At 34.7% G+C, this 12,603-nt stretch overlaps 1 protein-coding gene across 2 annotated transcripts in view; it reads right to left on the bottom strand.

The window, feature by feature from the left end:
* AKT3 (AKT serine/threonine kinase 3) overlaps nucleotides 1-12,603 on the bottom strand; it is a 282,280-nt gene that overhangs the window by 34,621 nt on the left and 235,056 nt on the right. For both annotated transcript variants that reach the window (XM_018060261.1, XM_018060259.1), the window contains 2 exons: nucleotides 8,969-9,183; nucleotides 1,690-1,777 (listed from right to left, as the gene is read on the bottom strand). In XM_018060261.1, the coding sequence (XP_017915750.1) occupies nucleotides 1,690-1,777; nucleotides 8,969-9,183 (303 nt within the window). The remainder of the gene's footprint in view (nucleotides 1-1,689; nucleotides 1,778-8,968; nucleotides 9,184-12,603) is intronic.

Genomic DNA, 12,603 nt, shown 5'->3' with positions numbered 1-12,603 from the left:
TCTCCAGTTTCATTCACCACAAGGGAGCTGCCTGGGTATCTTAACAGTACTTTCACTCTGGGCATGCTGAGCCCATGGGGCAGAGATAGGATAAGCCTTGTTTCTTCACTGTGCGCTGGCTGGGTGCTCAGTGCATTCCTTTTAGTTCAGTTCAGTTCAGTCGCTCGTCGTGTCCGACTCTTAGTGACCCCATGAATCACAGCACGCCAGGCCTCCCTGTCCATCACCAACTCCCGGAGTTCACCCTTAGGTGATGCCAAACTCCAATCTTATTAGCCTATCTGACTCTCTGAATAGGACTGAAGAAAATCCATATTTTACCCCTTCTTTAAAGTTAGCAGTGCCATACCAATGCCCCACATTTAGTCTCTTAAGGAAATTTTTCTTTCCGTTTGGTTGTTGTTAGTGGTGGTGTCCTCCTCTTTGGACAGAGCATATATCAAAGGAATATTTAGTTGTGGCTTATAACTTTGTGTGCCAAAGGAAACCTTTGATCATATATTATTTCTAGGTTCTTTTGCAGTGCACTCACATGATAAACAGCATGGATGCCACTCATAAAGAATTTCATCAGTATTATAAAGTAGATCTATAACTGTCTGCCTGAAGTTAATAAACATTGAGATACTTAAGAATGATCACAAACTTCTCACAAGGTTTGAGAAGGATCCAATACTTACCTTAGTGCTTTATACATGGTAGGAACTCAAGAAACATATGTTTAATTGAAGTTTGAGTAGAGGTACCGTAACATGGTGCCTCTATTTTAAACACCTAGTTATAAGAAATGCTTAAAATCATCACATTCCCTATTACTGTAACATAATACAAAAATGATGCACTTGTCTTACTTCCTCTTAACTCTATGATATCACTCTATCTTTGCTTTAGGGATTAACAGAGAAGAATATTTGGCAAAAATTAAGACACTGCATAAATGTTGCTGAGAAATACATTTTAGAGAAAAACATGAGAACCTAGAATAAACTGAAATGGAAGGACTGAGTACATAAACTGACTAGGTAAGAATTATAAGCAAATGCTGAATAACATAAAAATTTCATAGTAAAATTTTCATGTGAGCATTTGAAAATCAAAATATCAAAATCATTGACAGTACTAACAGTATCTGAAGTAGTAAAAATAAAATTAAAAAGATTTAAAAGATAAGACAGACATAGTAATTTCCTATTTCTAAACTTAAGTAAACACTGCAGTATTAGAAACAAGTACAGATTAGAGTAAAAATAAAATTATATGATTTGTAGCATCCATCTTGTAAGTCTTGAAGTTCTATCTCAAGTAAAAGAGAAGCCCCAAAGAAGACAAATAAACGTATTATTTTGTTAAATATTAAAACTAAACTGCTTTAAATTCCTTTTAAAAATAAGGAACTATACTGAGGCATTCACTTTAAAATGAAAGGTATAGAGACAAAGTTTCAAAATTGTGATTGCTTTGCTAGTTTTCCTGAAGAATCATAACATTGGTGCCTTTATTTTTTCTGAATCAATGAAATGATGAGAAGTAAACTAACAAATTATTGTGATAATAAAGAGAAAACATCACATTGAATAAAATTTCAAAATGCATTTCAGATGTGAAAACTACCAATAACGTTTTGTGCTAAGACGTTCAATATTCAATTAAATAATAGAGTAAAAATACAATACCATGAAGATAACTGACCTTTTTATCATACACATCTTGCCAGTTTACTCCAGAAAAGAAACTGTGTCTCATAATTTCTTTTGCATCATCTGGTCCTCCACCAAGGCTGTGAGAACAGAAATAAAATTAAATGATTATAGAACATTTGCATAAGCTGAATGCATAACTACAAAGCTTTTGTGAAATGTAACTTTCTGTGTGTAAATAGTTTTTGCGATAAATAGCCATAAAAATAAAAAGCTTTTGTTGTAAGATCTAGTTTTCCTAATACACTATTAGTAAGAATTTGGCTTGGGACAGTACGGTATTTGAAAAAAGCACAAGTTTTGGAGACAAACCAGAGCTAGCAAAGCAGCTCTAGAACTTATGAGGTGTATGACAATGAAAACTTACTTAATCTCAGTTTTCTCATCTGTATAGTGGGAATAATAATACCAGCATGGAAGATTACTGTTAAGTAATCTTAATTACAGTAAGATTAATCTTACTGCTTACAGTAGCTTACTGCTAAGCATTTAGAAATAGCAAGTACCTAGCACAATAAATAACAGCTATTGTCAATTCTCAAACCAAAATTATTTTAGAATGACTTTAGTCAAAATGCACCCTTGTCAACATAAATTCTGAAAAAACTACATAACAGGTTAGAAAAAACAATTTAGAGAGCATTGCTAACAGAAGCCAATAAATCGCTTTCATATTTCAAATGAATTTTCAGAGAAGTGAGAAAGTTAATATATGAACTATCACTGTAATGGAATCTGCTATACAAGTTTCAATATAAATTAAAAATTTATATCCCCTTCTTTGAAGATACTCTTATTCAACTGACACCTGACACAATCGGAAATTCAGGTGTTTTCTAGATTTCTCAGTTTCATACAGTCACTCTGAAGAAAGGATGAGAGAAACAGAAAATAACAGAGGAGGAAGTAAGATGGGAGGAAAAGAGGAAAAAGAGAGAAATAAAGAAAGGACAGGGAAACAAGGAGGAAAATAAAACAAAGGAAATCTATTTTTAAATCTGAATTTGATAGAGCAAGTTTTATTTGATTTTACTCATTGTTAGGAATGATACATGCTGGTAAATGCTTAATAATCAGCTATCTTGGGAAATTATACATATATAATACATAGATATATTATTAGATTTATCAACAGAAGATGTGCAGAAGCAAAACATTATACAGGATTTCCAACCTCAAAATATATAAGTATCCTCAAAAGAACAGAGAAGAGTAAAAGTTAACAACATTATCAAAGAGTGAAGAGTTTTGAGTATTTTCTATCCTTGATTTTAATGTTCCTGGTTTAATTTTAAGTTCATATAATTTAATTTTTACTAATGGTTGTTTTCAACAACCAGCTCACAAAATTCTTGATATTTAACAACTGGCTATTCTAAACTGGTACATGTCAACTCCCAACACACCACTGGGTAGGAAGAAAAGCAAATATGTCATAGAAAATAAGCAATTCTACAATTTTAATGAATTCTGGTTATTATTAGGTATAAGGAATATATCACTAGGAAGAATCCAGGATCCTCCGACACACTGTCAGAATGGAAAAAACAAAACAATTAGCGGATTTCTGAATATCTGTAGTGATGATCCTATAGTTCCCAGTATCCAGGTCTCTTTTTTTTGTATCCAGGTCTTTTATCCTAAGATCCATACAGAATAAATCACACCTCTGACTGGAACTTTTAGATTGGATCAGATCATAATAGTTATGTTCATATTTGGAACTCTCAGACTGGCAACTCTGTATTTAGTTAACACTCAGCACTGGACTTCTGGCCTCATTCTTTTTCATTCTATTTCAAGTTATGTATGCCTCTCCCCTGGTAGAATGCAAATTCGTTTGAGGGGAGAGTTTAGTACTAGATTATCCAAAGTGTTTTAAGCCTGTGCTTAGGAAGCCAGAAAAGCAGAAACACCAAAATACTTGCTTCTGAAAGAACTATTTAACATTTCAAAGTATGCATCAAAGTAGTATGCATAAGAAAAATCAGAAGTTCATTGTATTTTCTTCTATCTATGTTATTATTTAGTTCAATACTGTTTTCAACCTAAAATATAGACAAGATGGTGAGTGAAGTAGCAGTTAAAATGGAAAACTATAATCATTTTTAGAAATAAAACGTTTTAATTCGGCTTCAGTCATTCATTTTTATGTCACTCCTTAGTTCTCAAGCAATATTTGGCTTTGGACATAGCCAGCATTTAATCTACATTTATCCAATACATATATAACTAAAGTATCAGCCATGAATACTATACGAAGACTAAGAATATAATCTTAGACTGCCATTTTAGAAGTTGGTAGAGATTCTCTAAGACAAGCTTCTTCAAAGTGTGAAAATGTCAAAAATTTCAATGTCAATGACTCCCTAATATACAATTTAAGACTTCAAAATAATATCAAAATATGACTTACATTTAGATATTTTTGTCTAAGAATACCAAATTCCCATATCAGAAAGCCAATCTAAAATCCTCAGCCATTATGGATTCTTCATAACTAGAAGCAACATGGGATTTACATTTTCCTTGTGTTACTGAATGCAACATGAGGTTATGATGTTCCTACAAAATTTGCATAGGACGTTGAGAGATACTAACAGAATAATCACAAAGTAATGAAGAATAAGAAATAAAAGCAAACTGAGAGCTGACTCTTTGATAGAACTGAGAGCAATTCAGCAAGGAGTATCAGAAAAACTGAAGCACTATTTAAACAACTGAATAGGAATAATAAAGAGGTATACTATCTCTGATCATGTTTCCAAAGACTTTTCAGGTCCTTTGTTGGCTCTTTCTCTTCCTTCTACCTCCTAAACTTTTGGCACTCCCCAAGTCTCTGTCCTGGGGTGTCTTCTCTTTATATTCGACTCTTCTTGCTGTTGTCATGGCTCCAGCCATTAGATATGACAGACCCAAAATCCACATATTCAGCTCCTGTGTTTCTGTTTTTTAAAATTAATTTTTACTGGAGTATAGTTGCTTTGCAATGCTGTGTTAGTTTCTACTGTTCAGAAGAATCAATCAGTTATATATATACATAGCAGTTCAGTTCAGTTCAGTCGCTCAGTTGTGTCCGACTCTTTGTGACCCCATGAACCGCAGTACGCCAGGCCTCCCTGTCCATCACCAAATCCCAGAGTCCATCCAAATCCATGTCCGTTGGGTCGGTGATGCCATCCCGACCATCTCGTCCTCTGTTGTCCCCTTCTCCTCCTGCCCTCAATCTTTCCCAGCATCAGGGTCTTTTCAAATGAGTCAGCTCTTCACATCAGGTGGCCAAAGTATTAAGAGTTTCAGCTTCAACATCAGTCCTTCCAATGAACACCTAGGACTGATCTCCTTTAGGATGGACTGGTTGGAACTCCTTGCAGTCCAAGGGACACTCAAGAGAATTCTCCAACACCCCAGTTCAAAAGCATCAATTCTTCGGCACTCAGCTTTCTTTATAGTCCAACTTTCACATCTGTACATGACTAATGGAAAAACCATAGCCTTGACTAGACGGACCTTTGTTGGCAAAGTAATGTCTCTGCTTTTTCTTATGTTGTCTAGGTTGGTCATAACTTTCCTTCCAAGGAGGAAGTATCTTTTAATTTCATGGCTGCAATCACCATCTGCAGTGATTTTGGAGCCCAGAAAAATAAACTCAGCCACTGTTTCCACCGTTTCCCCACCTATTTGCCAAGAAGTGATGGGACCAGATGCCATGATCTTCGTTTTCTCTTTTTTTATTTCTTTCTCATTTAGGTCACACAGAGCACTGACTAGGGTTCTCTGTGCTATACAGCAGGTTCTCATTAGTTACCCATTTTATACATACTATTGCATATGTGTCATTCCCAATCTCCCAGTTCATCTTACCTCCCTACCCTGCCTTGGTATCCGTAAGTTTGTTCCCTACATCTGTGTCTTTATTTCTGCTTTGCAAATAAGCTTACCTTAGATAGGACAACTGGACAGCTACATGTAAAAGGAGGAAATCAGAACACTCTCTAACACCATAGACAAAAATAAACTCAAAATGGATTAAAGACCTAAATGTAAGCACAGACACTATAAAGCTCTTAGAGGAAAACATAGGCAGAACATTCTCTGACATAAATTGCAGCAAGATCTTTTCTGACCCACCTCAGAATAACAAAAATAAAAACAAAAATGAACAAATGGGATTTAGTTAAACTTCAAAGCTTTTGCAGAGCAAAGGAAACCATAAACAAAACAAAAAGACCCTCAGAATGGAGAAAATATTTGCAAAGGAAGCAACTGACAAGGGATTAATCTCCAAAATATACAAACAACTCACACAGCTCAATAAAAAAACAATGAACCAACCAACTCAGTGAAAAAATTAGCAGAAGACCTAAACAGACTTCTCTCCAGACATACAGATGGCCAACAAACAGATGAAAGGGTGCTCAAAATAACTTATTAGAGAAACGCAAATCAAAAACTACAATGATGTATCACCTCACACTGACCAGAATGTCCATCATCAAAAATCTAAAAACAATAACTACTGGAGAGGATGCAGAGAAAAGGGAACCCCCCTACACTGCTGGAAGGAGTGTAAATTGGGACGTTCCCTATGAAGAGTATGGAGGTTCCTTAAAAAACTAAAAATAGAACTATCGTATGACCCAGCAATCCCACTCCTGGCTCTATACCTGGAGGAAATCAGCTATTGTGTTTCTAGTAAGCACTGGTACTCTTTTCAGCTGCCTGCTTGACATCTAGGTTTTCTACAGAAACCTCAGACTCAGTACAGCAAAACTAGTATCAACATCTACCCCACCAAGCCTCCTCCTTTGCCTATACTCCCACTCTGTCAGTAATAACTTCATTCTCCAGACTAGTCATCCCAGTTGGAAACCTCAGAGGCATCCCAAAGTCCTTCCACTTTCTCATCATTTCTATTTAATCATTCACAAAGTCTACTTAGCCCTATTTACCACTGTTTTGGGATGGATTCCATCTCTTGATGTGGACAATTCCATATGTATTCTTCATTACTCTGCCTACTTGCCCCTGGCCCTTCACTGTTCTAATCTATCCATGACAAAGCTGCCTGAGTTATCTTTTCATAATACAAATCTGATTATACCATCCCTTACTATTAATAATTCAGTGGCTTCTCATCTCCTTCTGAATAAAGATTAAATATTCTCTAAGAAGCATAAGGTCCTTAGAATCTAACACATGAGCATCTCCCAATGTCACCCAACTCATACTCTATGCTCCAGCTGATGAACTTCTCAAATGCTACGTTCACCTGTAATTCGAGCTGTTCTTTACATGTAAAATTCTCTGCATGAAAATCACTGCAAATTCCAACCCCTTCATAAGCCAGCTCAAGTTTTCCAATCCCCTAGATAGCTAATAATTTCAATAGCATTTGTCTGTAGTTTAGCCTGAGCATCTGTGAATATGTTTTGTACCCCACGTTATTCTATGAATCCCTAGAGCAGAGATTATTCATCTTATTCATCCTTGCATTCCTAATGTTTTAATGTAGCAGTGGAGGGGCTTGACTTATGTACCTTAAAAAGGAAAAAACAGATAGTTTAAAATAGCACATCTTCTCTTTAGACAGTGTCAACCTCTGGGTAGACAAAACTTTAAGAGCTGTCCTACATACCAGGCCACTAACATTCTAGAAATTCCCCTCACATGTATTCAACAATTACCATGGGCTGTTCTCAGAGGGTGGGGTGAGGGTGGATGGTGGGGAAATGACAATAAAAAAATAAAGGAGACATGAAAACCAGAAGGAGAAGTCAGAAAAAGATGGGTTAAAAATTCACTGCCCTAAGGCAAATATTAGACCCAAAACTCAAGTAGATAAAATAGAAACCCTAGCTCCGTTTATAAGATTACCTATAGCCAAGTACCTCTTTGTTACAACAGCTGTGAAACAATCACATTAAATGGAATACATTTTGAAACCTAAACCAAGAACATGGTGCACTGTAAAGAAGATACAAGATAAATATCAAATAGGTACATAAAAACTTGATCTCTATTCTTGCTCTACACGAATTTTCTGTGAGAACTAGGATAAATCACTTAAACCTCCCTGGGCCTCATTTTCTCCCAGTCAAATGGAAATGAGAATTATATCTATCCTTTCTACTCCACAGGCTACTAAAAAGCAGAGGAAATAAGAGATGTGTGAATGTCCCAGCAAAGAACACAAAATTACTTTACAAATACAAGGTAAAGTCTCAATGGTTCTTCACTAAGCAAAAAGATGGTACCTCTTTTATTATGTTTGTTCATTTCTGCCGAAGGGAAAATCATGTTCCTCACAAATTTAAAAGCTGTAAGTGTGTGATGGAAACCTTCTCCAAGGTAAACAAAGCCCACATTTAGAACTCCCTTATTCCTTCACTCACTAATTCAGTCTGTCACAGACACACACTGAGCACCAACCACTGACACAGCACTTTGCAAACTATGTGAGGAGTTACGGAAAATTAAATATGTGGAATAGTCTACCCTTAAGACACTTGCGGCCTGAGAGATTTTCAGAATGTGTGTGTGTGTGTGTATATATATATGCACACACATATATATCTATCTAATGGAACAATGAATTTACATGTATACACAAACACATAGATTCAGAGACATTTTATAATTAGTAGTCATTTCATGTGTGACTTATAAAATGTATGTATAAATAAATATATAAGCATGAACAAAGAATACTATAGCTCATTAAGCAAAGAACTGTAGGATTTTTCAGGTCATAGCTGTAGCTATAAAAATAGAAATACAAAGTGTATAAAGACATTTTTCCCACTAGTCCTTTCAGCCATGCATGAAAAAGAATTATCTTCAAACGACAAACAAAAAAAGTAGCTGGATATGTTAACATAGGTTAGTGTGGGAGCAGAGTATAGAGACAGTTCTATCCGTTTTACAATGTAAATCAGCAGAAATATAAAGCCCAGAGATTGAAAGGGAAAAAAAGGGATCCTCCTATCCCCACAATAGCAAGCACCATGCAAATTAGGAAATTGTTTGCTCGTAACACTCTCAAAATCCTTATTTGGTAAAATCTGTATAAAATTTCCAAGTTAGGGAAGAGTTGAGAAAAAATTTTAAATGTTCTATATTATGCAGTTAAAAATAAGTCAGTGTCTCAGTGCGAAGATGTCTGCATCAAATACATTGCTTCTTGGAGTTAGTTATACGTGAATTAATTTCCATATCACAATTTCTAACCACATTCATCAGTAACTCACTGCGTGTTATTTGTGGCTTACCGTTTATTTGGATCCTTTATCAAGAGCCCTGAAAGCAATGATTTTGCATCTGAAGAGAGTGTTCGAGGAAATTTAATATCTTCCATTAGAATTAGTTCAAAAAGTTTCTCATGATCCTGGTTATAGAAAGGTAATCTCCCACACATCATTTCATACATGACAACCCCAAGGCCCCACCAATCCACAGCTCGGCCATAGTCATTATCTTCTAACACCTAAAAGTGAAACCAGTAAAAGATTAATTTTTACATGTTAACCTTTAAAGCATTACTTATAAAACATAAGATTTTTACACAAAAGTGAATCATAACTTTCAAAACCTAAGTAGGTGATTCTGAGATCTTGACATTTAAACTATGAAGAATCTTACAAAAGATATAAATCTTACAAAAGATATAAATCACATCAAATATGTGAAATGTTCAATATATAGCCAGATATAAGGGGTGAAAAAAAAGAGGTATTGCAACCTTTTTTGCAGCCTACTGCAAGATTCTAAGTAAATGAATTAAGTGGAGAACAGAGGAGCCTAGCATGCATGCTGCTGTCCACAAGGTCAGGTCGCAAAGTGTCGGACATAACTTAGCCACTGAACGGCAAAGCAAAATAAATGAATACATGAGTGTCCTAAGGATACTTACACATTTTCATTTAGGCCTACTTAATTTTTCATTCTGGCCCCACTAAGGTGGTCAGTAAGTAACAACTTAGAGCTAAACTGTGTTGATTATAGAGAACATAATGTGTCTAATACCTTCTTGCACTGAGAAGAACTAACTAACACAAATCAGTGACAGATAGGAGTAAACAGATGCATTGTATTAAAGAAGCATCCAGGGCATGACAATCATGAAAATATATATGAAACCTTTTGGAGGACTCTACACATTGAAACTCTTGCAGGAAATATTTAGGCAACAGAGTGAATAGAAAGATTGATTGACTGAGTTGTAATAAACTTTAGTATCCAAAGTTTTAGAACCTCACAACAATTTCTATTAAACACAAACAATAAAAATCATGGACTCAATATCTGTCTGGTATATGCCCTTAGATTTATTTCTGAAAACACATTACATGCAAAATATATTTAGTAAGAAACAATATGCAAGTATCAGTTATGCTGTGCTAGAGCAACCTGTTCAAACTGAAACATCACTTGCCGTTTGTACCAGGAAAAATATGATTACCTTTCTACAAGGTATGTTCCTCAATCAGTGGAAATTAATCATTTGGATCTTTCAGTATTTTATTTCAAGATACTGTATTTGTATAGTAGTGTAATTTTTAAACACCAGTGACTTTTTAATCTATCCCATGGCCAATTAGCAGAATGTGCTGTCTGTAGGCCTTTATCTAATAGATGCTGGATTTTACCTAATAACAAAAATTTTAAAGTCTAAGTAAACTCTTTCTGCACTCCTACGACACCAACAAAACAGTGGTACACACAAAAAAGAGCCAAATGTGGTTTTTTACCTCTTTTTTCATAAAACCATAAAAAGCATAAAAGCTGGATTAACTGCCTCCCGAACCCACATTTCACCAGCCGGGTTCTCATCCCCAGCTGGCAAAACTGGCAATCCTTTATTTTTGTTTAAATACCTGGTTTGCAGCCAGAAGGGAAAGAGAGTACATAAAAAAAGGTTTTATTTTTGAAGAGAAATAAGCAACTGAAAAATAAAACTGTATTGTAAAAAAATCTGTTTGATAAAATAAAGTATATTTTATTTAGCTTCGTAAAATGAACACTGATTCTCAAGATAAGTGGTTTTGCTTCTGAACATATGAGCTTTAATTGAAACATACATCCATAATGCTACAATCAGAACTGTTTGCTGTATTACTTTGCACTGAACAAATGTGATGTAACTAACATATTATCTCAGTGACATGTAAAATTTAGGCAATGTTGAGAAAATATCCAAACAACTCAGCCAGTCCTCTTTATCTGGGAGGCTTTGTCATCAATTAAAAAGAAAGATTTCTGTTCAACTCCTACCTCAAGACAGCTGGAAGATGAAATACACAGAAAATAAAACTAAAAATGATTATAATATTCTACATGTGAATATACTATAAAATACATTACCACTGTTCATACAGTATCCTTTCTCCTTACATCTAAATCAAAATATAATACTTTGAAATAACGTAGAAATTCTAACTGAAATTAACACCCACAGCCTATAATATATAAAATTTACATTCTTTAACCTGAGAGTTGCAGTTCCTTCTGATTACCTCTGATGATTTTTTCCCCTCCTAGCAAAAAGGCTAATTAACTTCATGGTTAGCACCAGGGCTGATCCAAAGAGTAAGATATATGGTAATGTAGAGGTACAACAATGTTAATACATTTCAAACTTATTACAATGCAATTTATGATATAATCTGAATATATATGCAGATCAAAATCTGCTTCTAAAGAAATAATTCACTGAAAGACTTATCTTGAAGAACCAAACTAAAGACAGTGTTTCTTTTCCATGAAATCAATGTCATCAATGCTTAAACTAAAATCAAGTTAAAATATGAAGGAAGATATCTGGTATTTCCTTCTGCACCATTGTCTTCTGTAACCCTAGATGTAGCTTCATGTTTTATGAGAACATTTAACACAAATGCCCAGAGACGAAGAACAAGTGGGGATCTGAAACACTAAAAGAATGTAAATGTTAAAAAACGGTGAGAGGTCACATCGATAAACCCCAAGCAGAGCCCAAGCTCTAGGAAACAAGGTGTAGTTTCAATTTTTCCACTAGGACCCAGAGATTGCTTCACTTTCTAATATAATAAAATCCAAGATTCAAGAACGTCACTGCAGGTTGTCAATTACTTTTAAATGATCTGGTAATACCTGATTAATATTTGGTTACATTTGATGTACACACTTTCACTTATCAAAAACCAGCTGAGTTTTAAAAAGTCACTATGAACAGCTCTTGAATGGTTACTAATTTCAAAGAATGATATTAAATAATACATTCTATATTTTAAAATGATACCATCAATTAAAGTTCCCAAAGTAAATATTTATTTCATGAATGGGTACTTTCAAAAGGCATATTCATTTCAATATTCTTTTACCAATTAAGATTTACTGGGAGGCTGAAGGAATACCTTTCTCAGCTTGTTTGCCAGGCCACACAAAGCACTCAAGGCAAGTAGCTATGAGGAGGTTATGTATACCCTGGAGTGGCTTATTGCTCAATCAATAATCCTGACAGAACAGATGGGGGAAAAAATTAAACATCTAAACAAACTGTCTGCACACCTATGTTGTGAAAGTAAACTGCGAACTTGGATGAACCAATTTACCGCTAATTCAAAAATTTTTTTCCTCTGGTAACCTTATATTTCAGGTAACTGATAATGTGTGTTTTATATATAAACACACAGTTATATGTTATATAATCTACAGAAATCTTTTAATATGCCTAACATCACGGAAATGCTGGTAAAAGATAACCTATAAATCTTCTAATTCAGATTCTAAAATGTATTGCAGCTACAGAACTATTACATACATTTCACAAGAATAATGAATTCCATGGTTTACTGCTATTTTCTTCATAGACATATACTTTATATCCAGTTTTCAACTGCTCTAATGATTCTAAAGAGACTGACAC

The sequence above is a fragment of the Capra hircus genome, chromosome 16 (genome assembly GCF_001704415.2).
Source record: "Capra hircus breed San Clemente chromosome 16, ASM170441v1, whole genome shotgun sequence".
NCBI classification, from domain to species: domain Eukaryota; kingdom Metazoa; phylum Chordata; class Mammalia; order Artiodactyla; family Bovidae; genus Capra; species Capra hircus.
The sequence above is the reverse complement of the archived record's forward strand: the minus strand, read 5'-3'. Positions and strand labels throughout refer to the sequence as shown.